Source organism: Rhinopithecus bieti, unplaced genomic scaffold, assembly GCF_001698545.2.
Source record: "Rhinopithecus bieti isolate Rb0 unplaced genomic scaffold, ASM169854v2 scaffold_26426, whole genome shotgun sequence".
NCBI classification, from domain to species: Eukaryota; Metazoa; Chordata; class Mammalia; order Primates; family Cercopithecidae; genus Rhinopithecus; species Rhinopithecus bieti.
The window spans coordinates 754559-767628 of record NW_016811945.1 but is presented as its reverse complement, the minus strand read 5'-3'; the positions used below and the strand labels follow the sequence as shown (position 1 = coordinate 767628).

The 13070-nt window shown below is 47.4% G+C and overlaps 1 protein-coding gene across 6 annotated transcripts in view; it reads right to left on the bottom strand.

The window, feature by feature from the left end:
- Positions 1–13070, bottom strand: part of NDUFAF1 (NADH:ubiquinone oxidoreductase complex assembly factor 1) — a 33421-nt gene that overhangs the window by 8448 nt on the left and 11903 nt on the right. The window contains exons 1-2 of one of the 6 annotated variants that reach the window (XM_017895418.1): positions 5430–6028; positions 537–1189 (exon numbers count right to left, since the gene is read on the bottom strand). In XM_017895418.1, coding sequence (XP_017750907.1) covers positions 537–1109 — 573 coding nt within the window. In that variant the 5' untranslated portion in view covers positions 1110–1189; positions 5430–6028. Of the gene's footprint in view, positions 1–536; positions 1190–5429; positions 6029–13070 lie in introns of those variants that run through there. The other 5 variants (XM_017895413.1, XM_017895414.1, XM_017895415.1 and 2 more) reach the window with 5 other exon arrangements.

Below are 13070 nucleotides of genomic sequence, written 5' to 3'. Positions count from 1 at the left end.
TTAGCCAGGCATGGTGGCGTGCACCAGTAGTCCCAGCTACTCAGGAGGCTGAGGCAGGAGAATCACTTGAACCTGGAGGGCAGAAGTTGCAGTGACCCAAGATCATGCCACTGCACTCCAGCCTGGGTGACAGAGCAAGACTCTGTTTCAAAAAAAAAAAGAAAGCCACAGGCTGACCCTACATCAATTCTATAAAACCCCGCCATTAAAGAGGCTGTGGTCTTTGTTAGAGATGAAAATCTCTCCAAAAATCTTTCAAATGTCTAACCTCTCAGGATTCCTGAAACATAACAATGCTGGTTCCTGGCCCAAAGCAATGCCCAGAAACAAGTAACTCCTCCTCCTCAGAAACCACTTCCCCCTTGTGCTTCCACTTTACACTTGTGCCAATACTTATCTCCAAACACAGGTGAGGCGCCAAATATAACATGCGAGGTGTTTTCATTTATAGAAACAAAAGCTATCTTCTATAGTTTATGCCACAACAAAGTTCACCCCTGTTCACTAGAAAAGGATGCCGCCTGGGCCTCACCTACCCTTGGAATCCTGGATATCATTGCACAGTACCCACTACGGGCAGACTCCCCGTCCTGAGGTGCCTCAGAGCTCAGAGTTCCATAGAGCAGTGCACTTTGGTTATTCTTGCCCATTTTCAAAAACACTTCACTTCTGCCTCCAATCGTCTTATCAGAAGTCACTCTCCACTTATCCAAATCTTCTTTCCCCCGGAACTGCCAGACAACCTTGGCTTGTTCCAGCAAGGCCTCTTGCAGAGGGCGGCCTTCTGGTCCCTTCCAATGATTCACAATTTCATCCTTCAAACGCCTAAAATGGTCCATTACTTCATCTCTAATTGCTTTATCGAAACTAACATCAGGTTTCTCCTCAGGAGAAGTTATATCCAAAGCAACTTCTTTCTGGTGATGTCCTTGCAAACCCCCTTCAGTCTTCCTCTGTGAGGAGGCTTTGCCAGGAGAAGCCACTGGTTTCTGAAGACTACTGGAATAGTCTGCAAAGCGAATACCCAAAAATGGATGCAAGGCAGAAGTTGGCTTAGAGCATTTTCTGAGAATATAAGTACCACGCAGCACTTTGTGAAACAAAGCCATGGTACAAAAAAATCAAAATGTAAGTTTCTTCCTGGGCTACCAAGGGCACGAAGAAGCTTCAGCAAATAGCCCAATTCTACCTGTAACAGAAGAGACATTGAAGAATTATCAGTATAGCAATGAACGCATCACAATTTCAAATTCAACAGAAATCAGGTATTTTGAAATTTGTTAACTTATTTAATTATTATTATTATCATCATCATTATTATTTGAGACAAGGTCTTGCTCTGTGGCCCAGGCTGGAGTGCAGTGGCACAATCACAGCTCATTTTAGCCTCTCTACTTTCTAGAGTCAAATGATCCTCCCATCTCAGCCTCCCAAGTAGCTGGGATTACAAGCACACACCACCACGCCCACCTAATTTTTACATTTTTTGTAGAAAGGGATCTCCCTATCCAGGCGCAGTGGCTCACACTTGTAATCCCAGCACTTTGGGAGGCTGAGGCGGGTAGATCACGAGGTCAAGAGATCAAGACCATCCTGGCCAACATGGTGAAACCCCGTCTCTACTAAAAACACAAAAATTAGCTGGGTGTGGTGGTGCGCACTTGTAATCCCAGCTACTAAGGAGGCTGAGGCAGGAGAATTCCTTGAACCCGGGAGGAGGAGGTTGCAGTGAGCCAAGATCGTGCCACTGCATACTCCAGCCTGGCAACAGAGTGAGACTTTGTCCCAAAAAAAAAAAAAAAAAAAAAAAAAAAAAAAAGAAATGGATCTCCCTATGTTGCCCATGATGGTTTTGAACTCCTGGGATCCAGTGATTCTCCCCTCAGCTTCCCAAAATGCTAGGTTGCAGGAATGATGCACCATCCCCGATCATTTTTTTTCTTTTCATAAGAGAGTGGGTCAGGCCAGGTGCAGTGGCTCACGCCTGTAATCTCTACACTTTGGGAGGCGAGGCGGATGGATCACCTGAGGTCAGAAGTTCGAGACCAGCCTTGACGACATGGTAAAACCCCACCTCTACTAAAAATAATCCAGGAGTGGTGGCAGACGCCTATAATGCCAGCTACTGAGGAGCCTGAGGCAGGAGAATCACTTGAACCCGGGAGGCAGAAGTTGCAGTGATCCGAGATTGCACCACTGCACTCCAGCCTGGACAACAAGAGCAAAATTCCATGTGAAAAAAAAAAAAGAGAGAGACAGGGTCTTGCTCTGTCACCCAGGCTGCCGCACTGTGGCAAGATCAATAGCTCATTGTATCCCTGAACTCCTGGGCCCTGGGCTGAAGTGATCCTCCCACCTCAGCCTCCAAGGCAGCTGAGACAACAGGTGCACACCACCATGCGCAGCTAATTTTTTAAAAAAATGTTGGCCGGGCGCGGTGGCTCACGCCTATAATCCCTTTGGGAGTCCGAGGTGGGCAGATCACTTGAGGTCAGGAGTTCAAGGCCAGCCTGGCCAACTTGGTGAAACCCCATCTCTACTAAAAATACAAAAATGAGTTGGGCGTTGTGGAGAGCGCCTGTAATCCTAGCTACTGGGGAGGCTGAGGCAGGAGACTCACTTGTACCCAGGAGGCAGAGGTTGCAGTGAGCTGAGATCACACCATTGCACTCCAGCCTAGGCGACAAGAGTGAAACTCCATCTCAAAAAAAAAAAATTGTAGCCCACCACGGTGGCTTACAACTGTAATCCCAGCACTCTGGGAGTCTGAGGCAGGCAGATGACTTGTCAGGAGTTGGAGACCAGCCTGCCCAACATGGTAAAACCCCATCTCCACTAAAAATACAAAAATTGGCCCAGTGTGCTGGCTCATGGCTGTAATCCCAACACTTTGGGAGGCCAAGGGGGGCAGATCACCTGAGGTCGGGAGTTCAAGACCAGCCTGATCAACATGGTGAAACCCCTACAGAAAATACAAACAATTAGCCGGGTGTGGTGGCCCATGCCTGTAATCCCAGCTACTTGGGAGGCCTAGGCATAAGAATTGCTTGAACCCAGGAGGCAGAGGTTGCAGTGAGCGGAGATCGTGCCACTGCACTCCAGCCTGGGTGACAGAGTGAGACTTCACTTCAAAAAAAATTAGCTAGGCATGGTGCTGGGCACCTGTAATCCCACCTACTCGGAAGGCTGAGGCAGGAGAATCGCTTGAACCTGGAAGGCAGAGGCTGCAATGAGCCAAGACTGCGCCATCGTACTCCAGCCTGGGCAACAAAAGCGAAACTCCGTCTCAAAAAAGTATATATACAAAAATTAGCTGGTGTGGTGGCAGGTACCTATAGCGTGGTGGCGGGCACCTATAATCCCAGCTATTTGGGAGGCTGAAGCAGGAGAATCGCTTGAACCCAGGAGTGGGAGGTTGCAGTGAGCCAAGATCAGGTCACTGGACTCCAGCCTGGGTGACAGAGCAAGACTCTGTCTAAAAAATAAATAAATAAATAAATAAAAATAACAAATTGTAAGACCAGGCGCAGTGGCTTATGCCTTTAATCCCGACACTTTGGGAGGCCAAGGCGGGTGGATGACAAGGTCAGGAGTTCGAGGCCAGCTTGACCAACATGGAGAAATCCCATCTCTACTAAAAATACAAAATTAGCTGGGTGTGGTGGTGCATGACTGTAATCCCAGCTACTCAGGAGGCTGAGGCAGGAGAATTGCTTGAACCCAGGAGGTGGAGGTTGTGGTAAGCCAAGATCACGCCATTGCACTCCAGCCTGGACCACAAGAACAAAACTCCATCTAAAAAAAAAAAATAATGATAGAGATGAGGTCTTGCTAGGTTGCTCAGACTGGTCTCCAGCTCCTGGGTTCAAGTGATCCTCCTGCCTCAGCCTCTGGAGTACCTGGGATTACAGGCATGAGCCACTGCACCTGATGAATACCACTCCCAATACTTTTTTTTTTTTTTTTTTTTTTTGAGACAGAGTCTCACTCTGTAACCCAGGCTGGAGTGCAGTGGCGCGATCTCAGCTCACTGAAGCTCCGCCTCCCAGGTTCACGCCATTCTCCTGCCTCAGCCTCCCAAGTAGCTGGGACTACAGGTACCCAACACCACGCCTGGCTAATTTTTTTTTCTTTTTTGTATTTTTAGTAGAGACGGGGCTTCACCGTGTTAGCCAGGATGGTCTCGATCTCCTGACCACGTGATCCGCCTGCCTTGGCCTCCCAAAGTGCTGGGATTACAGGTGTGAGCCATACCGCCCAGCCCACTCCTAATACTTTCAAATCACCCTGATATATATTATCTCATGCCATCCACACACAAATCCTATGAAGTCAGGTAGATATTTCCTTTCTATAGGATACAGACACCAATAGGTAAAATGACATTATCCATTTTTTTTTTTTTTTTTTTTGAGACAAAATCTTGCTCTGTCACCAGGCTGGATATGTTGGCTCACCACAATCTCTGCCTCCTGGGTTCAAGCAATTCTCTTGTCTCAGCCTCCAAAGTAGCTGGGATTACAGGCCGGCGCCACCATGCCTGGCTAATTTTTGTTTTTGTTTTTTTTCAGTAGAGATGAGGTTTCGCCGTGTTAGCCAGACTGGTCTCGAACTCCTGACCTCAAGTGATCCACCCACCTTGGCCTCCCAAAGTGCTGGGATTACAGGCGTGAGCCACCGCGCCCAGCCGACATTATCAATAAAGTTTGCTGATAAATCAAAACCATGTAAACAGTATGTTTTCACATGTATTATAAACGTAAAGGAACCAGGAAAAATTAACAGTTGATCTGAGGTCCTGCAATTATGGATAATATTTAAATTCCCCCGCGACGGTTGCACTTAAATTATTTTACCTCTACACATACAGAAATTTTAGAAATAAATGATAGCTCTGGCCGGGCGCAGTGGCTCAAGCCTGTAATCCCAGCACTTTGGGAGGCCGAGACGGGCGGATCACGAGGTCAGGAGATCGAGACCATCCTGGCTAACCCGGTGAAACCCCGTCTCTACTAAAAAATACAAAAAACTAGCTGGGCGAGGTGGCGGGCGCCTGTAGTCCCAGCTACTCAGGAGGCTGAGGCAGGAGAATGGCGTAAACCCGGGAGGCAGAGCTTGCAGTGAGCTGAGATCCGGCCACTGCACTCCAGCCTGGGCGACAGAGCGAGACTCCGTCTCAAAAAAAAAAAAAAAAAAAAAAAGAAATAAATGATAGCTCATAAAATATCTTCCAAACCCTCCATAGTGTTATTTCTCTAGTAATATAACTTTAATTATAAATGCTTTGTTTCATTTTTTTTTTTCTACCAGTAAACAGAAAATCTAAACTATTAACTGAACAATACCGCCCTGAGGTTGACGGTGGGTTTTGACAACATAATCCACGCAGCTAGAAGTGAGTCGAATTAGTAAAGCTATCCATGGCTTACCATGTGCCAGAAACTGCTCTAAGTGTTTCACTGACGGCTCACAACAATCCTGAGAGGAACTATTAGTATTTCAATTATGGAGACGAGGAAACTGACGTTCCAAGACTAATTTACCCGAGGTCACCGAGGTAGTGAGTGGTAAAACTCTTCCGCCTTGGCGTTTACCTCCGGCACTCACGGCCTGGCCTCCGAAGGCTAGACGTTCGCCGCGCTGGGGAGGCCCCCCAACCCTCAACTGCCAGGACTCTGTCGCCTCCCCACACCCGGGACACATCAAACGCCGACCTACCACCGCTTACCTCCCCGAGCCTATAGTGTGGCTTCCAACCAGAAGCCGCTTTTCACTTATAGGTCCATCTGTTTTTCCCTTCCGATGCCAAACAAGGCGTCAGAACACTAAAGTTCCGGCCGGGTACAGAAGCCCAGGAAGGATAGCAAGGACCCCGTAGCCCAGCCAACTAAGGTTTTTGGAGGTTTTTGGTCCACTTGGTCGCCAGTTGTAAGGCAGTAGTGAGGATTCGGATAAGTTTTTCGCTTCTCCTTCCTGTATCCTTTCAGGCGGCAAACTCTATCTCTGCGTCTTTTTTTTTGAGACGGAGTCTCTGTCGCTAGGCTGAGTGCAGTGGCGCCGTCTCGGCTCACTACAACTTCCGCCTCCCGGGTTCGAGCGATTCTCCTGCCTCAACCTCCCGAGTAGTTGGGATTACAGGTGTATGCCATCAAGCCCGGCTAATTTTTTTATTTTTAGTAGAGGCGGGGTTTCACCATGTTGGCCAGGATGATCTGGATCTCCTGACCTCGTGATCCACCCGCCTCAGCCTCCCAAAGTGCTGAGATTACAGGCGTGAGCCACCGCGCCCCGCCTCCTATAGAACCCAGTTATTGCTAACGCACCTGCGCTCCCACTTGGCGCCTGTATCCCTTCTTTCCTTATCTGTCGCCTCAGTCTCCACAAGAACTGCCTGAGGCCTCAAGAGGCCGGTTCTGCTGGAATTGCCCCCATGAATTCTTGAGGACCCACCATGCACCTGGACAGCAGCACCTCCTACCAGCCCTTCCCCAGTCCTGCCCCACAGGGTCGCCACTTCCTCAGGGCATCTGTTTGTACCTTGTGCATACCTCTGGTAAAGCACTTTCTTTTCTTTTCTTTTTTTTTTTTTTTTTTTGAGACGGAGCCTCACTCTGTCGCCCAGGATGGAGTGCAGTGGCGCGATCTGCAACCTCCGACTCCTGGGTTGGAGCAATTCTCCTGCCTCAGCCTCCGGAGTAGCTGAGATTACAGGTGTGTGCCACCACACCAGGCTAATTTTTGTATTTTTAGTAGAGACAGGGTTTCGCCATGTTGGCCAGGCTGGTCTTGAACTCCTGACCTCATGATCCACCCACCTCGGCCTCCCAAAGTGCTGGTATTACAGGCGTAAGCCACCGTGCCCGACCAAAGCACTTAAACATTGTTTGGTTTTTTTCCTTGCTGCCAGGGAAGACAGAATCAACACTGTAGCTTAATTATTCACTCACTTCTCACTTCCTCCGCCACGCTGTGAGCTTTCTTGGGTCCAGACTGCGCTGTTTTTCCTTTCCCTAGAACGTCCCATAGCGGCGGGAATTTAGTGCTCAGTGTGAATTTGAGAGCATGTACTTCGGTAACACCTTTGTTCTCTAAGGTTCCGAAGGAGCTCACCAAATACAATAGCCCTTTCCATGTTTTCTCCATCACTAGTTTCCGCGCCGCCTCCTCTTCCTCAAATTCTGCTTGGCGTCTCTAGACTCTACAGTTGCTTCCTCAAACCTTCCCTTTCTGCCCCCATCACTGACTCTTCTATTATCTTCCCACAACCTTTAATGCGGGCTGTCTCCATGGCCCATCCTGCACCTACTTGTTTTCTAGTTTGAAAAATATAAGTTATCGGCCGGGCGCGATGGCTCACGCCTGTAATCCCAGCACTTTGGGAGGCCGAGACGGGCGGATCACGAGGTCAGGCGATCGAGACCATCCTGGCTAACACGGTGAAACCCCGTCTCTACTAAAATACAAAAATTAGCTGGGCGTGGTGGCGGGCGCCTGTAGTCCTAGCTACTCAGGAGGCTGAGGCAGGAGAATGGTGTGAACCCGGGAGATGGAGCTTGCAGTGAGCCGAGATCGCCCCACTGCACTTCAGCCTGGGCACACAGAGCGTGACTCCGTCTCAACAACAACACCAACAACAAAAACTCGAAATGTCTTTTTGTTGTTGTTTTTTATGAAATACCGTTGAGTAATAAAAAAACTAAATGTCTAAAACTAAATGTGTCATTTTTCCTCATACTAATTCCTCATCTCCCTATTTCTGTAAATGGCCACATCCTTCTAGGCTGGAAATCCTTGACTGTCCTTGGCTCCTCTCCTTAAAATCTCTTATTGATTCTAAATCCTGTTGCACTCTCTTGCTGTTTTTGATGTTTGATCTCTTCACGCCTTCTTTCCAAACCCACTGACACATTTGTTTTTTTTTGGTTTTTAAAATATAGTAGCCATCCTAATGAGTGTGAAGTGGTATCTCATTTTGGTTTTGATTTGCATTTCTCTAATCATTAGTTGTTTGCTGCTTTTTTTTTTTTTTTTTTTTTGAGCCACAGTTTTCCTCCCTCACCCAGGCTGGAGTGCAGTGTCGCAATCTCGGCTCACTGCAACCCCCACCTCCCAGGTTCAACTGATTCTCCTGCGTCAGCCTCCCAAGTAGCTGGGATTAGAGGTGCATGCCACCACACCAAGCTAATTATTGTATTTTTAGTAGAGACAGGGTTTCACCATGTTGGCCAGGCTGGTCTCAAACTCCTGACCTCAGTTGATCCACTCACCTCAGCCATCCAAAGTGCTGGGATCACAGGCATGAACCACCATGCTCGACCTGTTTTTTGTTTTTTTGAGACAGAGTCTTGCTCTGTCGCCCAGGCCAAGGTGCAGTGGCCCGATCTTGGCTCACTGCAACCTCTGCCTCCCAGGTTCAAACGATTCTCCTGCCTCAGCCTCCTGAGTAGCTGGGACTACAGGCATGCACCACCACACCTAGCTAAGTTTTGTCATTTTAGTAGAGACAGGGTTTTGCCATGTTGGCCATGCTGGTCTTGAACTCCCGACCTCAGGTGATCCACCCACCTCGGCCTCCCAAAGTGCTGGGATTACAGGTGTGAGTCACTGCGCCCGGCCAGGATAGTTTTTATTATTATTATTATTATTATTATTATTATTATTATTAAGCTGCTGAGTTTGTGTTAAGCAGGATCCTGTCATTTCCAATCAATATTAAATGAAATAATATATATAAAATGTTTGCATAATTCTTGAAATTATTTGGTAAATGTGCAAAAAAGCTAGCTATTATTGCTGAACTCTAGGACAGCGTTCAACAAGTACCTAGTCCAGTAGAGGCATGTCATCAAACAAATAACTGCAGCACAGTTAGAAACTATAGTAGAGGGAGGTATTAGGTACAAGACCGGCCCAAAGAAGGGTGTAATGAGTACTTATGGGCTAGACACTGAGTTTAACACTTCTCAGGCATTTTCTCTTTTCATTCTCAGAACAATTCTGTAGGTACTCATATTACACCTATTTCCCAGGTAAGAAAACAGATGTTAAGTAACATGCTAGTCACATGCTTGTCACAGCTGTTGAAGTGGCAGAGCTGGGATTCAAACCATGTCTGTCTGCTAAATCCAGGATACATGCTCATTATTCACTACATTGTATCATGTCTGCTTATCTGAGTTAGCTAGTAGTTCCTAGAGGAAGAACATGAACTGAGCATTGAAGGATAAGGCATTTAACAGACAGATGAGAGGCAGAAGGGCACTCCAGGTGGGGGAACATGTATATGCAAAGGCAGGGAGTTACGAAACAGACCGTGTGCCCGCAGAAATGGAAGACTTCCGCTTGTCAGAATAGTGATGATTTCTACTGTCTCTTTTTTTTTCCAGACGGAGTCTGCCTCTGTCGCCAGACTGGAGTGCAGTGGCACAATCTCAGCTCACTGCAACCTCTGCCTCCTGGGTTTGAGCGATTCTCCTGCCTCCTGAGTAACTGGGACTACAGGGGCGTACCATCACGCCCAGCTAATTTTGTATTTTGTATTTTAGTAGAGACGGGGTTTCACCATGTTGGTCAGAATGGTCTCCATCTCTTGACCTCATGATCCGCCCACCTCGGCCTCCCAAAGTGCTGGGATTCCAGGCGTGAGCCATCGCACCAGCCCGATGTCTACTGTCTAAAAGCAACATAGAGTCAAGCCCAGGAATATGCACTTACAATACCACATCTCTTAAGACTTACCATGGGCTGGCCGGGCACGGTGGCTCATGCCTGTAATCCCAGCACTTTGGGAGGCCAAGGCAGATGACTCACCTGAGTTCGGGAGTTTGACACCAACCTGACCGACATGGAAAAACCCCATCTCTACTCATACAAAATTAGCCGGGCATGGGGGTGCCTGCCTGTAATCCCAGCTACTTGGGAGGCTGAGGCAGGATAATTGCTTGAACCCAGGAGGCGGAGGTTGCAGTGAGCCAAGATTACGCCATTGCACTCCAGCTTGGGCAACAGAGAGAAACTCTGTCTCAAAAAAAAAAAAAGACTTACTATGGCTGGGTGTGGTCGCTCACACCTGTAATCCTAGCACTTTGGGAGGCCAAGGTGGGAGGTTCACAAGGTCAGGAGTTCAAGACCAGCCTGACCAACATGGTGAAACCCCATCTCTACTAAAAATACAAAAAGTGCCCAGGTGTGGTGGTATGCGCCTGTAATCCCAGCCACTCAGGAGGCTGAGGCAGTGAGAATCACTTGAACCCAGGAGGTGGAGGTTGCAGTGAGCCAAGATTGCACCACTGTACTCCAACCTGGGTGACAAGAGCAAGACTCCGTCTCAAAAAAAAAAAAAAATGGCCGGGCGCAGTGGCTCATGCCTGTAATCCCAGCACTTTGGGAGGCCAAGGCAGGTAGATGACGAAGTCAGGAGATCGAGACCATCCTAGCTAAAGTGGTGAAACCCCGTCTCTACTAAAAAGACAAAACAATTAGCCAGGCATGGTGGCAGGCACCTGTAGTCCCAGCTACTCGGGAGGTTGAGGCAGGAGAATGGCATGAACCCTGGAGGCGGAGCTTGTAGTGAGCCGAGATCATGCCACTGGACTCCAGCCTGGGCGACAGGGCGAGACTCCGTCTCAAAAAAAAAAAAAAATCCCCACAATCTTGTAAGACAGATGTTATTTCCCTCCTTTACCCCTGAAGGGAATGAAACTCAGAGAGGTTAGGTGACCCAACCAAGTTCACAGAGATAAGCAAGTGGCCTCTGAATGCAGGTCTGGTAAGCTCTATGCACCAATTTGGATTGAAGGATGAGGTGAGAGCAGGAGAGAGAAGCAGGATAGCAGTTTCTCAACTATTTTTTGCTGTGACCCACAACAAGAAACATAATTTACTATGACCTAGTGTATACATACATACATATGTGGTGGCATTTTCTAGCACTCACCCACATCCACTTAGTCTGTACGTCTGGGCATATTGGAGGATAATACTTCTCTGCCTCTTTGCAATTAGGCAGTCACATGACTAGCTTCTGGCCAATAGATTATGAGCAGAAGTGACATTTATCATTCCTGGCCAAAGCATTTCATTTCATGTTCAAGAGCATCCAGTGAGGCCGGGCCCGGTGGCTCACACCTGCGATCCCAACACTTTCGTAGACCGAGGCAGGTGGATCATTTCAGGTCAGGAGTTCGAGACCAGCCTGGCCAACATGGGCAAAACCCCGTCTCTACTAAAAATACAAAAATTAGCTGAGCGTGGTGGCAGGCGCCTGTAACCCCAGCTACTCGGGAGTCTGAGGCAGAAGAATCGCTTGAACTTGAAAGACAGAGGGTGCAATGTGCCAAGATCACACCACTGCACTCCAGCCTGGGCGACAGAATGAAATTGTCTCAAAAAAAAAAAAAAAAAAAAAAAAGATTATCCAGTGTTCTCTTCCCCTGTAGCAGTTATTGTGAAAGCATATATTGAGACTGATGTGCCACAAGACTGAAACACCCTGCATCAATAAAGCAACAAGAAGAGAACAGTTACCTCTCTGAGATTTGCAGTAGACTTTGTATGAGTGAAAAATAAGTTTTGCTCTGTTACCCTACTGAGATTTTAGTACTGTTTGTTACTGCAGCAAAACTTAGCCTATCCTGATTTACACAATATACAAATGAAACAGACAGGCCAGGCACGGTGACTCATGCCTGTAATCCCAGTACTTTGGGAGGCCGAGGCGAGTGGATCACCTGAGATCAGAAGTTTGAGACCAGCCTGACCAACATGGAGAAACCCCGTCCTTACTAAAAATACAAAATTAGCTGGGTGTGGTGGCACATGCCTGTAATCCCAACTACTGGGGAGGCTGAGGCAGGAGAATAGCTTAACCTGGGAGGCAGAGGTTGCTGTGAGCCAAGATTGTGCCATTGCACTCCAGCCTGGGCAAGAAGAGCGAAACTCTGTCTCAAAAAAAAAAAGAAAAAGAAATGAAACATACAATACTTCCATTAATCTATGTAATATACTCCAATAGTTTCAATTATATTATATGACTCTTGTTTGTTTGTTTTTGAGACAGGGTCTCACTCTGTTGCCCAGGCCAAAGTGCAGTGGCTTGATCTCAGCTCACTGCAACCTCCACCTCCCAAGTTCAAGCAATTTTCCTGCCTCAGCTTCCCAAGTAGCTGGGATTACAGGCATGTGCCACCATGCCCAGCTAATTGTTGTATTTTTAGTAAAGATGGGGTTTCACCATGTTGGTCAAACTCCTGACCTCAGGTGATGCACCCACCTTGGCCTCCCCACTTGCTAGGGTTACAGGCGTGAGCCACCACGCCCAACCTATTATGTTGCAATTTAATCATGGTTATTTGGCTGGGTGTGGTGGCTCACGCCTATAATCCTAGCACTTTGGGTCACTAAGGGAAGCAGATCACTTCAGCCCAGGAGTTCAAGACCAGCCTGGGCTACATAGCAAGACTCAGTCTCTACAATAAAGTAAAATAAAATTTGCCAGGCATGGTGGAACACACCTGTGGCTCCAGCTACTCGGGAGGCTAAGGAGGGAGGATCACTTGAGCCCAAGAGGTCAAGGCTGCAGTGAGCCAAGAAACCAACGACTGAGACCCAGACCCAGACTCTGTCTCAAAAACAAACAAATAAACGAACAAAAAATACGGATGGTTACCTGTGACCACGAAATTTATTTCATGACCTGCAAATAGTTTGAAAATAACTATTATAGAGGTGGTCTGGGCCAGACCACAACACAAAGTATATTATACACCAAACCCAAGTTTTTATTTTATCCTATAGACAAAGGGGTGCTCATGGAGAGGAGAAATACAAACCAGGTTATTTTTAACATATTCTCTAAGAAGAAGTCACATGATGGCTCTAGGGGATGAAGATGGCATAGAAACTGGGAAGACAGTAAGGACCAAGTGCAGTGGCTCATGCCTGTAATCCAGCATTTGGGAGGCTAAGGCAGGAGGATCTTTGAGCCCAGGAGTTCAAGACCAGCCTGAAAAAAAAAAAAATATATATATATATATATATACACACACACACACACACACAATATATATATG